We start from the raw sequence: 21791 nt of genomic DNA, 5'->3' as shown, positions 1-21791 counted from the left end.
GGAGGCTGCCCAGGTCAGCCCTCCTCCCTTCCTGACCTCCTCAGCAGCCATCCAGGGTCTGAGGGCCCCCAGAACATCTTTGATCAATGTTTGACAAATCCATAGAATCATTTGGAGAACTCAATGAAAATATTGATGCCCAGGACCCACTACAGATTTACTAGGCTAGAACATATGAAATTATTGATATTTAACCACTTTTAACCTACAAAAATGGCATTTTTGTGGTTTAACCTAATCATGGTCTGGGTTGGGGTCAGGTATCAATAGTTCTTAAAAGCTCCCCAGGGGATTGCAATGTAGGACTGTTTAAGAACTAGACTAGGTGAATGAATGAGACAATAAACTGAATGAGTAATTGAACAGACAGTGACAAATGACTGGATATGTGAACAAGCGAGTGAGTGAATGAATAAGAGTGAATAAATGGATGCATGAAAGTGTAAATAAATGAACAAATTATTAAATCAACACAAAGATGATGATAAAAGGATGTTTGAATGAATGACACATGGTTAGTGGACAGATGAAGAGATAAATGGATGGATAAATAATTGGAAATGGATGGAGGAATAGATCATGAAGAGAAGAATGGATGACTGGATAGATAAAAAATGGACAAATGGATGGATGGATGGATGTGCTGGAAGGCAGAGAACTGCATGGACAAATGAAGGAGGGAGTGAAGAGATGAAAGGATGAATGAAATTTGGACGTAAGGATGGCTGAGTGAATAGACATATGGACTAATAAATAAGTAGTTAGATGTCTGAATGGATGGATGGTCAGATGGATGGGTGAACGGCTGGATGATGAATGGATGAACAAACAGCTAAAATGGAGAGGTAGAGTGGATGGATTGTTGAATGTTTAGATGGATGGATGAACATATGCTTGGATGAATGTTTGGAAAGATTGATGGATGACGAGATAGATGGATGGAAGGATGAATGGATGGGTGGATGGATGAAGGGATGGATGAAAAGATGGCTGGACAAACAGACGGATAGATGGATTGGTGAGTGGCTAGATGGTTGGATGTTGAATGGGTATATGGAATTTTGGTTGGATGGATGCAGGGTGGATGGGACAACAGGCTGTATAGTGGCTGAGCGCGTAGCCTTGGGAGCCAGACCACCTCGATTTGGATCCTGGTTCTGCCATTTATGGACTCTGTGACCTTGGGCAACAGCTTTATTTTTCTTTGCCTGTCTCCTCATCATTTACAGATGGAAAATAATAATAGTTCCTACCTCCTGGCATTGTGAGGAGTGAATAGGTTCATACACATAAAGCCCTAGATTTATTATGATGAGAGGATGGATGGACAGATGATTGGATGGCTGAATGGACAGTGCATGATTGAACCAAGAAGGAAGGAACAGTGAGGGAGGCGAATGGGGTCATGTACACTCACAAGACACCCTCAGACATTTTATTAGGGGCTTAGAAAGGAGTCCTACAGGATCTTCCTCTGTGTTCCCAAGGGTTATGGCCCCAGGAATAGATCAGATCTGGACATAGGACAAGGTGACATCACCCTGGATCTCCACCATGTCCACCCTCTGGAAGGCTGAAAGGCGATGGGAGAAGTCGAAGAGGTGCTGGCCATTGGCGTACACCTTGAAACGATCCATGCCACAGCGAATGGACAGCTGCAGAGAGAGGGGCGGGCGTGAGGCCAGGGCCAGGACAGAGGCTTTGGAGGGAAGCAGCGAAAGAGACCCCAGACTCACATCAAAGAACTGTCCAGGACCAAACGGGTTGTAGGAGACCTTCCTTTCCTCGGCTCCCCACAGGCCATTCAGAAAGCTGTTCCGAACCACGGTGCCCTCATTCAGCCGGGGGTTAATGTGCAGAGCCAGGTCCCCCGAGGATCCCACCTTGAAGTTGATGACAAAGCTGGGGGCAGAGAGAAAGGTAGCAGTAAGATGGGTGGAGAGGAGGTGGGGGAGCGCTTTGCTCCCCAAGGAAGGAGGGGACTGGGGACTGGATTCCCAGGTCTCCAATGGAGGAGGAGGCTGAGGGCTCAGACTCCTAGGACTGAGGGATGTGGAGGACCAAGGATTCACACCTCAATCTAGACTCCATACCTCTTGGCTGTGGGGGGTACGTAGCCCTTGACAATAATGGTTCTTCGGGCTGTAAGCCCCCCTTGCAGTCTCCCATTAAATGGCACAGGCTGTGGGAAGAGAACATGGTGTCCCATCATCTCTCAGGTCCCCAGAAGCCAGAGGCAAGGACAAATTTTCAGAGAGGGGCTCTCACTTGTCCTGGGAAATGTCCCTAACCCCCAACCTCCACCCCCTCTGACCACCAACTTCACCCTCTCCCCACCCACCTCCCGCCCCAAACACCCTCTGCCCACTCTATTTCCTACCTTCTCAGGGCTCCCCATGGTTCAGGACCCCTGACCCACCACCAGTTCCTGCTTCCCCACAAACTGCCCACCACAGAACCCTAAACTCCCACCAGAGACCTTACCGGGTTGAAGGTTGGGGGTCCCTCCATGGTCTGTGAAGTGAGGAAGAGTTATTATTCTATAATATTCGGCAAATATTAGGCCCACCTACTACATGCAGGCGTAGCTCTAGGTGCTGGATTAGTACAACTGGGGATCCAGTCTCTCTGACCACCCTCCAATTCTTGCCACCCACCCCCAAATGGCCACACAACCCTCCCACTTACAGGGAGGTTACTTGGCTCTTGGTAGTACTGCCCCGGACCCTACACAGATGGACGGAAGGCATGAATGGAGAGAGGCTGGGGGTCCTTTGGCTGCCCTAGGACCTCCTCAGCCACTGAACCCCACCTCAAGGGGAAGTCCATCACCCACCAGCAGGTACTTACTGGGTACACCGGATTAGGCATGGGCACCTGTGGGCACAGAAAGAGAAGGAGGCAATGAGGGGGACCCTAAACTAGGTCCTGGAGGGTGTCAAGGATGCCCGCCCCAGGGCAGCCTACCACCACCATCCAAGGGAACTCGGGGTCAAAGGGTAGCACCCAGATGGCCAATTCATGGAGAGGAACTCGCCGTGTTTAGGGATCTCCAGTGCACAGCGAACCTCAGCCCACTCCTTTAGGACAAGGCTGGTAAATTCTGTTTTTGTACCCACCCCTGTCCTGGCTTCCTGCTGACCCAGGACCCTCATCCACTCCTCTCCTCCCGCTCAATCCAGGAGCCACACGATAAAGTGTGCACCCTCATTACACACCCCCAGGCCCACACAACACCCTGCTCACCTCATCTCCAGCCATGATTTGCCCCTCACTCTACATGCGCACCCCTGGGGCAACTAGGGGCGCTTTAACCAGCCAAGTTCCTGTCCCTCCCTTGTCTGTCTCAGCTCTTTCAGTCTGTGTGTGTCTGTTTCTGTTTCTCAGCCTCTCTTACTCGCAGTCTCTGTCTCTGTTCCTCTCTCTCGTCCTCACCTCCTCACCAGTGGTTCCTTTCCCCACCAAACAATTTTTATTCACTCTTTCTCTCTGTTTCTGATGCACTCATTTCTGCCTCGACTTCCGTTTTAAGCCAGCTATCCTGAAGGTCCTTTAAAAATTGCTTCATTGTTTTTCTTTTTATTCTGGCTGCATTGCGCGTTTTGCAGGATCTTAGTTCCCTGATCAGGGATTGAACCCGGGCCCTCAGCAGTGAAAGTGAGGCATCCTAACCACTGGACCGCCAGGGAATTCCCATGTTGTTTTTCTTTTTAAAATACATTGATGAGGGAATTCCCTGGCGGTCCAGTGGTTAGGACTTGGCACTCTCATTGTGGGGGCCCGGGGTTCGATCCCTGGTCAGGGAACTAAGATTCCGCAAGCCATGCATTGCGGCCATAAGTAAGTAAGTAAATAAATAATAAAATAAAATACACTGATGGAGCACAAGAGTAAAATGAACACCCATAGGCCCAAGGCCACCTTAGGGATGAAGACATTCCCAGCGTTTCCTCATCAGGGAGGCAGAGGAGTGGTTTGATCCGTGCCTCTGCCGCTTACAAGCTCCATGACCTTGGGCAAGTTACTGAAGCACTCCGTGCCTCAGTTCCCACATCTGTAGAATGGGGCTGATGATCATCAGAGTACTTTCCCCTTGGAGGGGCTGGGGGACTTACAGGTTGGGAAGGGTAGAGCCCTCAGCTGAAGGACATGCCAGGTTTCTGAAGTTTGGGCTTCTCCAAGTAGTGTTGCTGTGGGGTTCTAGTGCTTGTGTCTTGGCCAGTTGTTCACCGTGGACCTGGTAGTGGGGTTTCATGGTCACTGGGTGTGTGTCTGTTCAGCTTCCGTAGAGGCTGCCCGGTTATTTCCCGAGGTATGGGAGTGTCGGCCAGTCCGCAGCCTCACCAGACATTGGTACTATGTGCCTTTCTCGTTATAGCCCTTCCGGCGGGTGTGTAGTGGTAGCTCCTTGTGATTGTCAGTGAATTTCCCAGCTGACTAATGACTTTAGGCAACTTCTCAGAAACATGTTTGCTACTCCTGTGGTTTTTGTCCCTCCTCATCTTCACTTTCTGACTCAGCTTACACACCTACTTCTCCTCCAGAAAGCCCTTCCTAAGGCTTTCCAGGGACTTCCCTGGTCGTCCAGTGGTTGGGACTCTGCGCTTTCACTGCCAAGGGCCAGGGTTCAATCCCTGGTCGGGGAACTAGGATCCTGCAAGCCACGTGGCGCAGCCAAAATAATTAAATAAATAAATAAAATAAAATGATGGTGTAGAAAATGGTGCAAGCATCTTAAAAAAAAAAAGACTCTCCAAACCTCCTGTATGTGCCCCACCCCCACACTGACGACTTGTGGCCACTACTATCTGGTGACACATCTGTCTTCCCAGTAGACTGTCTTGGTTGCCGCTGGGTCTGTGGCATCACCTGGCAAAGGGTCTGGCACAGGGCTTCCCTGGTGGCACAGTGGTTGAGAATCTGCCTGCCAATGCAGGGAACACGGGTTCGAGCCCTGGTCTGGGAAGATCCCACATGCCGCGGAGCAACTAGGCCCGTGAGCCACAATTACTGAGCCTGCATGTCTGGAGCCTGTGCTCCGCAACAAGAGAGGCCGCGACAGTGAGAGGCCCGTGCACCGTGATGAAGAGTGGCCCCTGCTTGTCACAACTAGAGAAAGCCCTCGCACAGAAACGAAGACCCAACACAGCTAAAAAAAATAAATTAAAAAAATTAATTAAAAAAAAAAAAGGGTCTGGCACAGAGCAGGTGCTCAGGAAATAAGTGAATGTAGGGACGAATTAAGGAAGAAAGCAAGCAAACAAGAGAGGGACACACCACACACCTGGTTTGGGGCGGGCTGGCCTCCGATGAAGTTGATTGATTGAAGCTGCAGGTCGCCATCCACATGCAGGTGGGTGACCATCTGTAGTGGGATCCGGTGCCCAAACTCATAGAAGGGATTCCCATTTACCACCACCTGGAGGGCAGGGGTCAGGTCAGAGGTGGCACCTCTGACCCTGGAAGGTAGAAAACAGGAAGCAGGAAACAGGGAGATTTTTAACTTGGGGTCACAAGTTTTGAGGGTGAGCTGGGACAGCCTCAGAGTCAGGAATCTTGAGTCCACCGGTCAGAGGTCAAGCTGAGGTCAAAAGTCAGCTCACAGATTGGTGGGCGGACGAGAATAGAGAATTTAGCCTGAGGATGGAGATTGGGAGATAACTGAATTGGAGTCCTGGTTTTGGTACCAAATGATTGGGTGTCAGGTCCAGCTCTGAAATGTCTTGGCTGTGTGACCTTAGGTAAGTCACTCACTTCTCTGAGTCTTTGTTTCTGCATCTGTAAAATGGGATCTCGCTCTGGGACTGTTGGGAAGGCATGTCAAAGGCACTGTGGAAATCCCATGTAGAGCCTTGCCTTGTCATCACATCTCAAGAGTACTGTAAGCCATCACGGTTCTATTTATAGTGCTAAGCAATGGGCACAGCCGAGACCCAGCTCCCCAGGACTGAGAGCTTCCTACATGCTAAGCGCTTTACCTGCTGGCATCAACATGGTGATTGGCTCAACAGCTCCGTGAGGGAGGACAAAACACTGTCCCTGTTGTTCAAGAAAGCAGAGGTTCCAGGTGGTAGAGTGACCAGTTCAAGGTCACATGCTGGGGAGAGGCAAAGCCCAGACTTGAACCCATGTCTGTCGGAGCTCAAGCCCTGATGTTAACCTTGGTGATGAGGTTAGATATCTGGTGTCCACATGAGGGCAGATAACGTCCAGGTAGGTTATCCTCCCAGAAGACTTCTCCCACGGGTCAGGCTGGGACGGATGTGCACAGGGTGTCTGATGTGTGTCATTTATGGGGAGTGGCAGGCAGGGGATGGAGAGAACTCCATTCAATTTATGAATGAAATTATATGATAGCTGGGATTTGCTTCTAAATAACTGGAGGGGAAGTGGGAGGTAGAGACAGGAGCAGAGGAACCTGGAGTGGACAGCTCAGTGCTGGCCCAGGGGAGGAGGGCTTCCCAGGACTCTGTGCTTCTGTGTGTGTTTAGACTTCCTGATAAGAAAGGGCCAAAATACATACCTCGCAAGAACACGGGAGCAAGAGGTTATGTGTGAAACACATTAGAAGGCTCTCCGAGGTGGAGGAATGGGAATGAGAAAAAGAGAGGCAGGAGAGGAGGAAAAGAATAGAAAAGTGAGGTAGGAAGGGAGGAGGGAGGGGGAAGGGAGAGAGGAAGAAAGAAGAAAGAAAGGGAGAGAGGGAGGGATCAGGGCAAGGCAGAAAGGCAGGGAGGGAGGAAGGAAGGGAAGGAGGGAGGGAGGGATGAGGCTCCGACCTTGTAGTGATCGGCCAAGACCATGAACACCAGCTCGAAGGCGGCGCCCTTGCTGAAGGGCATGCTCCTTTTCTTCTCCTCGTTGCCCCAGTTGCCGTTCTGCCTCGTGTTTAAGACCACCTTATCCCAGCCGTCAAAGCGGGGGTTGAAGTGGAAGGCGATGTCTGCATCTGGGCCCTGCCCCACCTCGAAGTTCACGAAGAACCTGGTGGGACACGAAGGGCTGTTCCCCTGGCCACACATGCCAGCGCACTATTGACCCAAGACTGGAGGGGGAGATCGTGCCCCTGCGCTCCAAGGGGCAGATTCCCACCGCTACCCCTTTGCTCACTCCCTTTCCTTATGAGACCCCCTTCCCTGACCCAGCTTCAAATAAGACTGCTACTGGGACTCCTGCATTTACCCCAGCCCGGTATCTATCGGTTCAGGTCTCTCTGCCCCCTCCCTGGCTCCTGAAGGCCATTCCCCACATGCAGCCAGAGGGACCCTGTGAAAACGCAAATCGGAGTACCTTCCACAGCTCCCTTCACACCAGCATCCCCCAAATTATTCCAAGGGGGCAGGCACACACCTGCCTCAGGACCTTTGCACTGGCTGTTCTTTCTGCTTGGAATGCTCTTCCCTCAGATACACCCCAGGCTCCCTCCCTCACTGCCTTCAGGTCTTTGCTGAAAAATTCCCTTCCCAGGAACCTTTCCCTGGCCACCTTATTTAAAGAGACAATGCCACACAACCCCTACCCCACATCTGCTCCCCATCTCCCTTCCCTCCTCATTTGTCTCCATAGCATTTATCGCCATCTGACTTATTTATTTTTTATCTGTCTCCTCTACTAGGATGTCAGCTCCATGAGGACAGGGATCTTTGTCCTGTTGAGTTCTCAGGCCCCAGCGCCTAGGCACAGAGTGGGTACTCGGTGGACACAGAAACAATGAACAAAGAAACAACAGTCCTATGACATCATTCAATTATCATCACCATTTTTTTTTTATCATCACCATTTTAAAGCCATAAAAAAAGCTAAGTGGACTTCCCTGGTGGTGCAGTGGTTAAGAATCCTCCTGCCAATGCAGAGGACACAGGTTTGAACCCTGGTCCGGGAAGATCCCACATGCCGCGGAGCAACTAAGCCCGTGCACCACAACTACTGAGCCCGCGTGCCACAACTACTGAAGCCCACGCACCTAGAGCCCGTGCTCCGCAACAAGAGAAGCCACCGCAGTGAGAAGCCCGCGCACCGCAACAAAGAGTAGCCCTCCCGCCACCGCTCGCCTCAACTAAAGAAAGCCCGCATGGAACGAAGACCCAATGCAGCCAAAAATAAATCTAAAAAATTAAAGAAAACAAAAAGCTAAGAGTTATTGTAGTGCTGACTATACGGCTATATGTTTAACATATTGAATCCTCAAAACCCATTTTACAGATGACAAACTAAAGCACACAGAGCTTTCCCAGTCACACGGTTGGTAAATGACAGAGCTGGGACATGAACTCAGGTGGACCAGCTCTGAGCCTGTGATCTTAATTCATGCTGTCATACCCATCAATTCCAATCCAGTGTCCCAACTCTGGGGCCACCTGTCATGGTGAGTCTCCCTAACACCTCCCAGCCCCCCTCCTGATCTGATCACCAAGCCCTGGACTCCCCAGACCAGAGCTGTTCTTTGGCCATCAGGTGCAGTGGCATAGAGCCCTCTTCTCAGCCGGCGGGGAGGAAGGGAAATAGGCCTCCTGCACCTGGGTTGGAAGCCCCCTGTTTGTAGCCCCCTCCCAGCCTAGCCTGGCATGGGGGAGGGTCTTACCTCTTCATATGCTCGCTAGCCACTCCTTGGATGTAAATGGACATTCCAACGCTGAGACTGCCTGGGATGGGCCTGTGGTAGGGCAGCGTCTGCAGAAGGGGCCAGGTGAGGGGCCTCAAAGGCCATCTGCCTATTGCAGCCCTTACTACTCAGTCAGAAGCCCCTCCAGCCCCCCTCCCTTAAGCAAGGGAGAGGAAACCAACGGGTGAGGGATCAGCGTGAAGATGAAGAGGGCTGAGAGCTGGGGATGGATGTAAATAGTCTATCAGGGTGGGAGTCAGTCAAGCCCCAGGGTCAGTACTGGGTAAATCAGACCCACAACGGCCGGGTGGGCGCCCCTGAGGATCAGGGTGAGGGTGAATTGGTGCGTGGAGGTCAGGGTGGAGCTAAGCCAGGGACCAGGGTCTCTCACCGGGTTGTAGGCGGGCTGGTAGCCTGGTGCAGGAACAAAGGCCATCTTGAGAGGCTGGGCTGGTGGCTTCTACGGTGAGGAGAGCTGCAGGAGTAGCGAATGGTGGCAGATAGCGGCTGGTGGGTGGCTCTTATACCTGAGGATAAGGGAGTGGCTGGCAGGGCAGGGTCCACGGGGTCCCTCTTCTGGGCATCCTAGGCACACATCTTCTAGGGCACCCCCAGTCGTCTCCCTTCTCTTACCAGCCTCACTGGTAACCAACCGGAACCCAGATCTTCTGGGCCAGGCCTGGGGTACTCAGCTCAGGACCGCCTCCTCTAGGCCCTTCTGCAAAGAGGAAGTGCTGGCGAACTTTGGCCCTTCAAGGGCCTTATCAGGGCCCATAAAAACCTGGCTGACCCTTTGTTGTCAGAGGGAGGGTGAGGCCAGGAGGGTTGGGCAGGGTAAGGCTAAAAGGAGTGGCCCAGGACAGATGGGCAATGGAAACAAGTGAAAAAGCAAGGAGGAACTGGGCACTCTTGATACTCCCAGGAACTGTTCAAGGACCTAAATTTATTGCTGCATGCCTCTAGTATGTACGTTATATTGTATATGTAGTGGTTTAGATCACTGACTTCTGGAGCCTGAGGTTCTGGGTTAAACTCCTTCCTCTGCCACTTCTTCGCTGTTTGATCTTGTGTCAGTGCTTTAACCTCAGTTTGCCCATTTGCCCATCTGTTAAATAGGGAATATTAATAGTATCAACCTCATAGGGCCCTTGAAAGGAATTACTAAGTTAATAAATATTCATAACACGACGTGGCATATAGGAGACACTAAATTAATGCTTGGGGACTTCCCTGGTGGTCCAGTGGTTAGGACTCTGTGCTTTCACTGCCGTGGCACTGGGTTCCATCCCTGGTCGGGGAAACAAAGATCCCACAAGTCTCCCACAAGCCGCACGGCGCGGCCAAAAAAAAAAGAAAAAAAGGAAAATAATACTTTGTAAATAAATGCTTGGTCTCTTGCCCTCATTCCAAACATAAATCCAGGACGTTGGTTTATTTTTTATTTTTTTGGCCACGCCATGCGGCTTGCGGGATCTTCGTTCCCCCACAGGGGATTGAACCCGGGCCACCGCAGTGAAAGCCCTAACCACTGGACCGCCAGGGAATTCCCCAGGAGGTTGGGATTACATATGGAAAAGAGAACTCAGAGCTTAGAGAAGTGAGGCAGTTGACCCAAGATTGGGTAGCAGTAGAACCCTAGCCAGACTCCAGCACCGGAACCTACTATGCTGTGCAGTGAGTGGGGGCCAGGCAGGGGAAATGCCGCCCTCAAGCCTGGAGCAGGCAGGAAGACCGTCTGTGGCCTTTCACATGACTTGCTACCAGCCCTGGCCTGCCCACTGCCACTCTGAATGGTCATCACCTGCATGGCTCCCATTCCCATTGGTCATATCTCTATCCCCAACTTTCAGCACAACCGTGGTCCTTGGAGCCCCCAGGATGATCATGTTAACCCCCTTTCTGCCTTGCCTCTCTCTCCAATAAGGACACCGGGTTCTTTATATTGCTTTATTGTTCGTGGGGCGAAGACAAGGCATGGGTAAATCTGTGTCATAAAGTTATAAACTGGGAGACTGGCCAAGAAGACAGCGAGGGGGACCGTCTTCACTAATCCTCCCTCTCTGTGAATGAGGAAGCGCAGGCATGAGATGGGACAAAGCTAGACCCTGGGCCAGGACCTGGGACGAAGGGCCTCTCAGAGCTTGGAGAAGGTGATGGTCTTCAGTTCCTTCTTCTCCATTAAGGCCTGGAGAGACTTAACGACGTCCTCTGTCTGCAGCATGCTCATGTTCCAGGATTTCTGGATGAAGACAGCGGCGGGGAATGGAAAGGATACGGGAAGATTTTAAATGGACCAACGAAAAAATGGGAGATAGCAGCGCACCAATCAGAGGACAAGGCCTGCAAGGGGCTGCTGTGCCCTGATTGGTTGCTCTGGGATCAGAGAAGGGATGTGATTGGTCAGACGGAGAGTCTCACCATGAAGTTGAGGCTGTCTGTCACCGAATGGTCGCGGGAGTAGAGCAGGTTGATCTTGGTGCTCTGCACCGCCACGGGGCTCTTGCTGGAAATCTCGGCTGCCAGGGCGAAGGCCGCATCAAGCATGACCTCCTTGTCTGGGAAGACCCGGCTAAGGATGAAAGGAATTTGGAGTCGGCGGTCTGAGAAGAGCTCTCCTCTCCCTCCCATGGATGAAGAAGTAGCCAATCACAGTAGAAAACAGAAGATACCGCAGTGAAATGGACCAATCAGAGCAGGGCAGTAGACTCCAGACCACCCAGAGAGAGGAGGCCACCTGGAATCCATGAGTTAAGGTACACGGGGATCCAGAGAGCCCCACCCAGGTCTGGCTGCCCCTGAGCTCTTATCCAGCACAGGCCTCGGCCCCTACCTGACCAGCCCACTCTCCAGGGCCTCGTCAGCCATCATCTTGCGGGCAGTGAAGGCCAGCTCGTTGACCAGGCTGCAAGAAGGCAGAGCATGTCGGGGGTGGCAGTCATCCCAGGTCTAGGAGATGTCCTGCCGTCCCCTTCCCCAGGCTCCTCTCACCCACCTCTGGTTCCCGATGACTCTGGGAAGTCGCTGCAGGGTTCCCACATCCGCTGCCAAACCTAGGTCCACCTCCTGGGGGGAGCAATCCTGTCCGTGCTTGGTTTCTGCCCACTACTGTCCCCCATGCAACCTCAATGCCAATGAAATTCTGCATTTACTGCAGAGGTCCCACCCCACCCCCACCTCAGAGACTCCCATTCCAAACACCCCGTTTCATTCCCAACCACATACTTTTGCCCATATAGGTTCCTTCACTCTAGAATACGGCCCACCTTCCAATTCCTCTGCCCTCCCAATTCTTTGAGGTCAGCTGCATCTATCTCCAGACGGAAGCCTTGCTTATCCCTGCCCTGCCCCCCTCCATCCACGAGCTCCTCGTGCCTCCAGCCCCCTCCAGCACTGATGCCAGCAGCGCCCCCAGCCTCAACCCCTCCCTGACAACTTTACTCACTCCTGACCTCACACTGACTGCATGACCTACCCTTGACTTCCTCCCTGGCCAAGTGTTACTTTTTTTTTTTTTTTTTTTGCTCCTGTGGCATGTGGGATCTTAGTTCCCTGACCAGGGATCAAACAGGCGCCCCCTGCATTGGAAGTGTGGAGTCTTAACCATTGGGCCACCAGGGAAGTCCCAAGGGTTACTTTTTAAGGTTCAGTTCTAACTAACTCTTCCATGAAGCCATCTAGACTCACTCCCACCCCCTTAGCTTGCTCTGTCCCTGCTCTACCCCTGCTCTGACCTGTCTCTGCCACTCATTTCCCAGCTCTAAGCAGGGCCCAAGGAAGCAGAAGCTCGGGAGGATGGCTCACCTTCACCTGGAAGGAAGCATCCTGGGTACAGTACCGGATGTCACAGGCAGTGATAAGATCCACTCCTGGGAAGCAGAGGCCAGGGACACTAAACAACCACAGGACTGCTCCCCTCCCCCTACCCACCCCCGCCCCCAGACTGTGGCATTGCACCTTGGGCCAAAGTCTAACTAGCAACAGATCTGGGTGGGTGGCTGCAGACTCACCTGCACCAATGCAGCCCCCATGGATGGCTCCAATCACCGGCTTAGGGCACTGGAAGGGGACAGGAGGGGCAGGGTCAAGGCTGGTCCAGGAGCGGCAGGCAGGGGGCATGCCCTGCTAGCCTCCCAGAGTCACCTTCTCGATGACGCTGAAGGTCTCTTGGTATCTGCTGAGGAGGCTGTGGAGGTGCCAGCTGATGCGGGCCACGTCGTCTCCTGCGGGCTGAAGGAGGCCTGAAGCCATGTCCACGAAGTCGATGCCTGGTGGGGAGATATGAGGAGGCTCACCTAGCCGCTCAGGCCCAACCCATTGCCCTGACTAGAGTTCAGAGGCCAGGCAAACCACCACAGTGGAGACAGCAACTCACACAGGAGGGACTGCGTTTGGGGTGTGAAGTCAAGGCAAGCTAACGTATATCGAGTCTTTGCTCACTTAAGCCTCACAATGACCCTCTGAGGTAGGTCCTATTACTACCTCCATTTTCCTGGGGGAGAAACTGAGGCATGGGGAGCTTAAATCACATGCCCAAGGTCACACTGGCTTGTGAGCAGTGGAGCTGCGATTTCAAACCCAGAACTAAGCAGCTGGCTCCAGGGGCCATGCTCTTCACTGTGATGCCAGATGGCCTGGAGGTCAAGGTTTTGGGCATGAGCAAGTGCGTCAGAGGTGGTAATGTTTCCTGAGACGGGAAGCTCGGAAATGGAGAAATTTTTGTGGCTCCAACTTTAAGACAATCCCAAGTCTGACCCTTCCTCCACTGACCTGCCTCCACAGCCTGTTCCCCACACGTGGCCAGAGGGCACTTGTGATCGCCTCAGGGCCCTCTCTTCTCCCCGACGCCCCCCATCCGTCTTACTTAGAATGAAATGCCAGGTCTTTTGCCAAGACCTTACCAGCCCGGCACAAGCATCATTTCCAACCTATTCCACTGGGCACGCAGGCCTCCATCAGCTGTTCCAACAACACAACACATTCGCTTCCCAGGGCCTCTGTGCCTGTTCCTGCCGCTGCCTAGAACAGCCCTTCCCCAGCGATCAGAAGGCCCGCTCCATCACACCGTTCAGGCCACAGCTCAAAGGTCACCTCCTCAGAGAGGCTCCCTCTGGCCACCCTGGCTAAATAGCAGCCTGTCACCCTTCACCTCCTTTCTCTGCCGTATCTCCCGCACTGCCTTCTTGTTATAATTGTATGCTTATCTCGTTTAGTGCCTGTCTCCCTTTCTAGGATGTGAGCTCCATGAGCCGAGGAGTTGGTCTTCCCCACCTCCCCACCCCCAAGGAGTCTGGCTTTTTGCCCACCACTGTATCCCCAGTGCCTACCAGGGCCTAGTACACAGCAGGTGCGCAATAAGTGAACAATACAGACAACAATCTCTGCCCCCATGGAGCTGCCCTTCTATGGGAAACAAACAGGTAGGAAGATACATTTTGTCAGGTGGCAATAAGTACTAAAAGAAAATTAAAGGAGGGAAGTGGAATGGAGCGTGTGTGTGTGTGTGTGCACATGCACAGTGAGGGCTCTTGCAGTATTAACTAGGGTGGTCAGGGACCCTCTTACTGAAAAAGCGACATATGAATAAAGATCTGAAGGACCAGAGGGAGGGAGCTGTAGGGATATCTGGGATAAGAGAGTTCTACGTGTCAGGAACAGCCAGTGCGAAGGCCCTGCGGTAGGAATGCCCCCGGTGTCTGTGTGAGGACCACTGAGGCCAGCGTAGTGGAGTGGAGTGAGCAAGGGGGAAAGTAGGAAGAGCCAACGTCAGAGAGGTGACAGAGGCAGACTCTGTGGGGCCTTGTGGGCCAAGAGGAGGACTTTGGCTTTGAGTGAGGTGGAGCTACGGGATGGTTCTGAGCAGAATTTTCTTCTTCCCGAGGTGAATCATTCTCATGCTTTTGCCTGCCCTCTGAACAATGCTATTTGACGAACCTGAAAAATCACTCCCACCTTCAGCCACACCCCTGACTCTCTGAGGCTCTGTTGCCGCCACAGCTTGTTTAAATGAACGAGAATAGAGGAGTGTTGACTCAGGGTAGAGCTGAATTTGTGCAAGTTAAATATGGGTAAGACAGAACTCCTCTGTGCGACCCTGGCCAGGTCACTCCATCCTTTGGGTCTTGGGTTTCTGCTTTGTAAAATGAGCCTAAAATCCTCCCAAGAGCTGATGGGGCTGCAAGGATTCAAGCGACAGAGCCCAGAGGCGCTTTGAGCGATGCCTGGCACGCAATGGCATCACAACAGTTACTATTATTATATACTCCGTCTCAGCCGAGGCCAGACCGCCTGCACCAGCCTGCAGGCATCTGCCAGCTTCCCACTAGGCCTGCACAGCTTGTATGACTCAGTGGGAGCCACGCTTACCCCCAGAACAAGCCCAGCTTGGCACCTGGCCACACCTCCTCCCGCTGGTTTTGCTGGTTTATCCGCCCTACCTGGATCTGCAGACGCGGGTGTCTGCAACCCCTTGGAATAAAGGGCCCCAGACCACGGTACAAGGTGTCCCCCTCCAGAGTCAGAAGTCATTCCGGAGAGGTCTCGTTCCCTGGGAACCTCTAAATGTTTCAGATCTCCTTCATCATCACAATTACATTATTTATAATCATCAATAATAACAGCTACAGGGACTTCCCTGGTGGCGCAGTGGTTAAGAACCTGCCTGCAAATGCAGGGGACACGGGTTCGAGCCCTGGTCTGGGAAGATCCCACATGCCGCGGAGCAACTAAGCCCGTGCGCCACGACTACTGAGCCTGCGCTCTAGAGCCCGTGGGCCGCAACTACTGAGCCTGTGTGCCACAACTACTGAAGCCTGCGCGCCTAGAGCCCATGCTCCACAACAAAAGAAGCCACTGCAACGAGAAGCCCGTGCACCGCAACGCAAGAGTAGCCCCCGCTCGCTGCAACTAGAGAAACCCCACGCGCAGCAACGAAGACCCAACGCAGCCAAAAAGAAATAAATTTATTTTAAAAAATAATAATAACAGCTACATTAATAAAAGTTCCACATGAATTAATGTTTTGTGCCTATTAACTCGTTTCATCCTCACGGCAACCTGACGAGGTGGGGGCTCAGAGCATCTCCCTTTTCTTCAGATGAGACCACAGAGAGGTGAAGGTGTGTGGAGGTGGCAGGGGTGGGAGGTGGCTGGCTCCTCCGGCTAGGCATACTTTGAACCAGCCTGTCAGACACGTGGGCCATAGTCACTTAGCCGTGAAGAGCAAGGATTCTGCAGCAAGGCAGCCCATGTTCAAAAATCCCAGCAGTGAGAACTGGGCAAGTTTCTTCCTCTCTCTGGGTCTCAGTTTCCTCACCTATCAAATGGGGATGGGGACTGAGCCTGTCTCACAGGGTCGTGGTGAGAATTAATACGTGTAAAGTGCTCAGAGACACTCCACAAATGTAAATAAGTGTGGGCTAGTTCTTTTTTTTTAAATTAGTAGTTTCATTCTATCACTGAAACTGCTAATAGTTGAGTTTCTTCTTTCTGGCCTTCAGATCGAAAATGGGACGAGACGGCCACAATCAGCTGTGAGCTGAAAGATGAGGACCCCAGGCCTGGCACGGCTACACGTGAACCCTCATCCTGCACTCCACGAAGGACAGGGCTCAGACACAGGGGTTGCTCTCTGTTTCGAGGTCCGCGGCACCCAGCAAGGGGGCTGGCACTGGACTGTTGAATGGATGAACAAAGGAATGAAGGAGAACAGAGAGAGTTGTAGAAAGAAAACAACGGACACGACACGCGGCGATGTTAACAGAGGAAACAGAAAGAAATACATTGCCTGAGCAGGATGAACTACCATTACAGACTAGAGTGTCTGATGTCTCTGTGATGCCACTGCTTGGAACTGACCCAGCTCAGGGCAGGGGGCACTCGTCTGGAGTCGCCCTGGCTTCTGCTGACTCATTGGTTTCTTCCCAGGCCCCTGATTCTTGACGGAGGCTCCTGAGTGCCTCGAGGGCGTTTAAGACGTCCACTGCTGTGTTATTCTTGAATAGAGCAGGAGAGCTTTTGGAAGTCCAGCCAGGGCAGTGCCCCTTCACAGAGATTCAGGGCTAGCCTGGTGACTGAAGGCCTAAGGTTTGGAATTCTCCTCTTGAAGAAGTGCTGTTGGGATAGCTGGGATGCCCCGGTAATGGTTCCTGCCGCTTCATTAACAGGCTGTGACAAGAAGTGGAGAGCAGCGCGCCTTCTACCTGGGTACTGTGAATTTTGCTGACACAAAGGGTGTCCTCTACCTGGTGTTGGACAGACCCTTGGAACTTCACATCTTTCCTGCCTTAACCTGTGTGAGCAGCTGTCAACCTCCTGGGGTGGGGAGAGGGGACTGCCTAGAAATTTGGGGGCCAAAATCATTTAGGTGGCCTTTACTTGGTCTTATCAAAAGGATTCCAATAAAATATTTTAAAGCAAATTAAAAAAAAAAAAAAAAGAAATACATTGTTTACTGTCTGTCTTCTCCACTGAATTGGGAACTCCATGAGGGCAGGGCCTGGGGCTGCCTCAGTCACCACTGGGACCCCAGCACTAGGCTGGGCCCTGTGCAGAAATCAGTGTATGTGACCCTCCACTTCTGGTATGGACCCTCCTACAGGTGCCAACTATGTGCCCTTGTTGGACAAGATCCAATTACCTGAAGGCACCAGGCAGACTCTGGAAGAAGTGACTGGCCAAGTTTCCTGTTTTTAAAAAAGTTAACCTGAGGGCAGGCTGAAGTTGTGCTTGAAGGACCAAAGGACAAACAGAGCCCAGGGTGACCTCAGCTGATAGAAAGTGGCGGGGGGTGGGGGTGGGGAAATTCCAGAAAGCAGAGAGCCAGAGAGGGGAGCCCCAGGTTCTGTGTATAAGCTCTGCCCAAATCTCTTGTTGACCCACGAAGCAGGCAGGCAGCCCAGCAAAGAGATTTAAACACTGACTCCAACTTAGCTGCTAAAACAGGAAACTCAACACTTTGGAATTATGTAATAGGATCCTGAATTTCCACATCATTTTCTCCTATAGTCCAATATCCAGGATACAATCTAACCTTACTCCGAAAACAAAGAAACAGGAAAATGAGACCCATTTTTTTTCAAGAGAAAAGATAAGAAACAGAGATTGACGCCAAGGCGACCCAGATGTTGGAATTAGGAGACAAGGATTTTAAAACAGCCACTGTAACTACGGTCAATGATGCAAAGAAAAATATGATTGTGGGATATCACTGGTGGTCCAGTGGTTAAGAATCTGCCTTTCAATGCAGGGGACGCATGTTTGATCCCTGGTTGGGGAACTAAGATCCCACATGCTGAGGGGCAACTAAACCCGCGTGCCACAACTACTGAGCATGCGGGCCACAAGTAGAGAGAAGCCCGCACGTGGCAATGAAGATCCCGAGTGAGCAACTAAGAACCGACACAGCCAAAGATAAACAAATATTTTTTTAAAAATACGATTGTGATAAACAAAAAAATATGAAACTTTAGCAGAGAAATAGAAAATATAAAAAAGAACCAAATGGAAATTTGAGAACTGCAAACTACAATACAGGCATACCTCATTTTACTGCGCTTCACAGATACTGTTTTTTCTTTTGATTTTTTGGCTGCACCACACAGCATGTGGGATCTTAGTTCCCTGACCAGGTATCGAACCCATGCCCCGTGCATCCCTGCATTGGAAGCAGGGAATCTTAACCACTGAACCACCAGGGAAGTCCCACAGATACCGTGTTTTTTACACATTGAAGGTTTCTGGCAACCCTGCATTGTCAAATGGTTAGCAATTTTTAGCAATAAATTATCTTTTAATTAAGGTATATACTTTTTTTTTAGACATAATGCTACTGCACACTTAATAGACTACAGTATAGTGTAAATGTAACTTTTATATGCACTGGGAAACCAAAAAGTTCATGTGACTTGCTTTATTGCTATATGCGCTTTATTGTGGTAGTCTAGAACTGAACCCACAGTATCTCTGAGGTATGCCTGTATCTGAAATTTTAAAAAATCATTGGATGGGCTTAACAGCAGAACAGAGATGACAAAGGAGTCGATGAATCTGGTCAATGGAAATTATCCAATCTGAAGAATAGACCTGTGGGACAATCAAAAGATCTAACAGACATGTAACTGGAAATCAGTTCATGTGGATTGAGTAATTAATTGCATGAAAGCATGCAATTTTTTTTTTTTGGCCGCACCACTCGCAGCTTGCAGGATCTTAGTTCCCCGACCAGGGATTGGACCCGGGCCCCTGCAGTGAAAGTGCTGAGTCCTAACCACTGGACTGTCAGGGAATTCCCGGAAAGCATGTAATTATTACAACACGCTTTACTGACATAAAAAAAACAGATTCTGGGTGATTAAAGGCCTTGATCAAGGCCACAGATTCAGGATGAAAACCCTGACTTTAGAGCCGATGATCCTGTCATGTTCTGTTGGACTAATTTCTTTTCTTTTGTTTTTGCCGCACCGTGCGGCATATAGGGTCCTAGTTCCCTGACCAGGGATGAACCCATGCCTCCTGGAGTGGAAGCGCGGAGTCTTAACCACTGGACCGCCAGGGAAGTCCCATGGACTAATTTCTGTATTTGAAAATGATCAAAGTGGAAGTTAGAAGCTGCTTAAAACACTAACTATGAAGCATTACTCTATTCCCAGGAGCAGGGGAGACTGGCAGGGTTGGGTGTGGAGAGCACCTGGTACCTGAAGTGAACATCTTTCCTGCGCCAGAGATCACCACAGCACGACAGTCGGAATCTTCTGCAATCTTGTTGAAGCACACCACCATCTCGCTGTGGGGGAAAGGGGGAAGGGCTATGTCTGGCGTGGGAATCCCCTGCCCTCAGGCCCACCCCTGCCCAGTCCCTTAGCCCCTGCCTCCTCCTGCAGGCAGGCCTCCAGAATCTGCAGGCCGGACCTCCAGAAGGCCTTGTTCATGGCGTTTCTCTTCTCCGGCCGGTTTAGCTGCACATGCAGAATGTGTTTCTGGGCAGATGTCACCCGAAGGGACTCATAGCTGTGGCCTGGGGCTTCCTCGGGGGCTGCTTTGGAGGCCTCATCTTGTGCAAAGGAACTCATGGGATGAAGGTTAAGGCTGAGACCCAGGTTGGTGCGGGCTGTCAATCCTGGGGGGATGAAGGAAGGAAGAGCCATTGATGACCCCAGACTGGGGGCACAGCACCTTCAAGAGCAGAGGGCACACATCCCAGTGACACTAGATTGGGGAACACAGGCCTGTTAGAGGCCTTGGTTTAGGGAAATACAGACTTTAAGATTAGGGTGCACTTTATCAGTGGCCTCAGTATGAGGACCACTTCAGACCCGTGATCGTGGTACTGACTCCAGGTTGGGAACACTGAGCTGTCAGCGACCCGATTGTAAGACACAGGCCGTTTGGATGGGGGCACATGGACCCCTGAGTTTAATAAGGGGCTCGGACCCTGCGAGACCCGGGATAGGCCTCCCCGTCCGACTGTCGCTATGACAGCACGACAGCTCAACGGACCCCCAAAATTCAAGAGGTGACTCACGCCGGGTCAGCAAGTTGCGTAGTCTCCGAGAAGACGCTCTCACCGCCGCCATTGCTACTGATTCGCTGGAGTAAACCGACAGGAGGAAGTGAAGGGGGCGGGCACAAAAGGCCGCCATGTTTGGTGAGGGCATCGAAGCCGCAGCCTGACCCCGGTGACGGTCCTCTTCTCGCCATCTTTACCAAGGGCAACCGGAAACAGCCTTCCAGGTTCGCCGGCCATTAGAGTGATTCGGTCATGGAAACTTTGTACCAGTAGATTCCCGGACTAAGAAAATGGTTCACACTGCTGTTGGACATTGTGTACAGAATTCACCACAGCTGTTTCATAATGGTGGAGAAACTGAAGACAGATGAATGTCCAAGGGCATAATGGCAGAATAACTGCAGCTCTGCAAGTTTGCAATCATGTATTTGTACCATATTAACTAAAAAAAAAAACACAGGGGGCTTCCCTAGTGGCACAGTGGTTAAGATTCCGCCTGCCAATGCGAGGGACATGGGTTCCAGCCCTGGTTCGGGAAGATCCCACATGCCGCGGAGCAACTAAACCTGTGCGCCGCAACTACTGAGCCTGCACTCTAGAGCCAGCGAGCCACAGCTACTGAAGCCTGCGCACCTAGAGCCAGTGCTCTGCAAGAAGAGAAACCACCACAATGAGAAGCCTACTCGCCGCAACTAGAGAAAGCCCGCGAGCAGCAACGAAGACCCAACGCAGCCCAAAATAAATTAAAAAATAATAAATTTTAAAAAATAAAAGAAAAAAGTTACTACTGAATTTATCCATGTGAGGGAATGGGAACATAGGCCGGCCAACATTAAGCACTGACTATATAATCTGAATTGCCACACCACTGCAGGGTTGTACTATTTTATGTTGTATGCAGAGGAAACCGGCTGGGGAGAAGTCATTAGTTCAAGGTCTCTGTCTCTGGCAAATGGGGTTGTAATGAATACTTGGCTTTCTTTTTTTTAAATTTATTTAATTTTTTGTCTGTGTTGGGTCTTCGTTGCAGTGTGCGGGCTTCTCATTGCGGTGGCTTCTCTTGTTGCAGAGCACGGGCTCTAGGCACATGGGCTTCAGCAGTTGTGGTTCGCAGGCTCTAGAGCGCAGGCTCAGTAGTTGTGGCCCATGGGCTTAGTTGCTCCCCGGCATGTGGGATCTTCCCGGACCAGGGCTGGAACCCGTGTCCCCTGCATTGGCAGGTGGATTCTTAACCACTGTGCCACCAGTGAAGCCCTACTTTGACTTTGTTTTTTGGCCATACTGCACACTGCATGCACGTAGAACTTCCCAGACCAGGGATCAAACCTGTGCCCCCTGCAAGGGAAGGGTTGAGTCTTAACCACAGGATCACCAGGTTAAGTCCTATTTTGCCTTCTTAATGTGTCAGATGGTAAGGCTCTTTTGGAAAACAGAGAATGTTTGGTCATCTACACAATGGAGAACTCTGGAACCACTATGCAGATACCAAGATGTGAGAGAAAAAAATTTAAAGATGTAGTACATTTAGGTTGCTATAAAAAGACGGTTATAGATGGCCATACATTCATAAAAAACAATATATGCATAGAATATCTAGGAGACTCGTAACTACTAACATGGGATGAAGACTGGGTGCTGGCAGACAAAATGGGGAAATTTACTTTTTACCCCCCTCGATTAGCTTAA

The 21791-nt window shown here is 51.2% G+C and overlaps 2 protein-coding genes across 6 annotated transcripts; both read right to left on the bottom strand.

Moving 5' to 3' along the window:
• Positions 1 to 1403: 1403 nt before the first annotated feature.
• On the bottom strand, positions 1404 to 10397 carry LGALS4 (galectin 4). 5 transcript variants are annotated; one of them, XR_014256841.1, is made up of 12 exons: positions 9236 to 10397; positions 8994 to 9129; positions 8582 to 8670; positions 6780 to 6984; positions 5285 to 5419; positions 4116 to 4237; positions 2851 to 2877; positions 2689 to 2727; positions 2485 to 2514; positions 2094 to 2182; positions 1737 to 1902; positions 1422 to 1655 (listed from the first exon to the last, which is right to left on the bottom strand). XR_014256841.1 is itself a non-coding variant. In XM_082438105.1 (11 exons), exons 2-11 carry the CDS (start codon positions 9036 to 9038, stop codon positions 1509 to 1511), a joined length of 972 nt encoding a protein of 323 aa, XP_082294231.1. In that variant the 5' UTR covers positions 9039 to 9129; positions 9236 to 10397; the 3' UTR covers positions 1404 to 1508. The 5 variants fall into 5 exon arrangements, 3 of the variants coding, with proteins under 3 accessions (XP_082294231.1, XP_082294232.1, XP_082294233.1); XM_082438105.1 differs by lacking the exon at positions 4116 to 4237 and having other exon boundaries at positions 1404 to 1655; XM_082438106.1 differs by lacking the exon at positions 4116 to 4237 and having other exon boundaries at positions 1404 to 1655; positions 9975 to 10397.
• Positions 10398 to 10535: 138 nt separating this feature from the next.
• On the bottom strand, positions 10536 to 20249 carry ECH1 (enoyl-CoA hydratase 1). The gene is made up of 10 exons (XM_082438069.1): positions 20121 to 20249; positions 19508 to 19715; positions 19294 to 19382; positions 12743 to 12867; positions 12610 to 12658; positions 12404 to 12468; positions 11595 to 11665; positions 11433 to 11504; positions 11021 to 11171; positions 10536 to 10841 (listed from the first exon to the last, which is right to left on the bottom strand). Exons 1-10 carry the CDS (start codon positions 20236 to 20238, stop codon positions 10737 to 10739), a joined length of 1053 nt encoding a protein of 350 aa, XP_082294195.1. The 5' UTR covers positions 20239 to 20249; the 3' UTR covers positions 10536 to 10736.
• Between the last annotated feature and the right edge of the window lie 1542 nt (positions 20250 to 21791).

Source organism: Balaenoptera physalus (genome assembly GCF_965194825.1).
Source record: "Balaenoptera physalus genome assembly, chromosome: 19".
In the NCBI taxonomy this organism is placed as follows: domain Eukaryota; kingdom Metazoa; phylum Chordata; class Mammalia; order Artiodactyla; family Balaenopteridae; genus Balaenoptera; species Balaenoptera physalus.
Note: the sequence above shows the minus strand (reverse complement) of the source record. Positions and strands in the feature narration are given on the sequence as shown.

Excerpts from the sequence above, each read along its gene's own strand:
- LGALS4 (XM_082438105.1), bottom strand. The coding sequence starts at position 9,038 with ATGGCCTTTGTTCCTGCACCAGGCTACCAGCCCGCCTACAACCCG. Across the intron at positions 2,878-5,284 it reads GCCAGCCCGCCCCAAACCAG|GTGCCCATGCCTAATCCGGT; the intron begins GTGTGTGGTGTG and ends CTGTGCCCACAG. Across the intron at positions 2,183-2,484 it reads GACCCCCAACCTTCAACCCG|CCTGTGCCATTTAATGGGAG; the intron begins GTAAGGTCTCTG and ends CTCTTCCCACAG.
- ECH1 (XM_082438069.1), bottom strand. The coding sequence starts at position 20,238 with ATGGCGGCCTTTTGTGCCCGCCCCCTTCACTTCCTCCTGTCGGTTTAC. Across the intron at positions 19,716-20,120 it reads ACGCAACTTGCTGACCCGGC|GATTGACAGCCCGCACCAAC; the intron begins GTGAGTCACCTC and ends TCATCCCCCCAG. Across the intron at positions 11,172-11,432 it reads CTGGAGAGTGGGCTGGTCAG|CCGGGTCTTCCCAGACAAGG; the intron begins GTAGGGGCCGAG and ends TTTCATCCTTAG.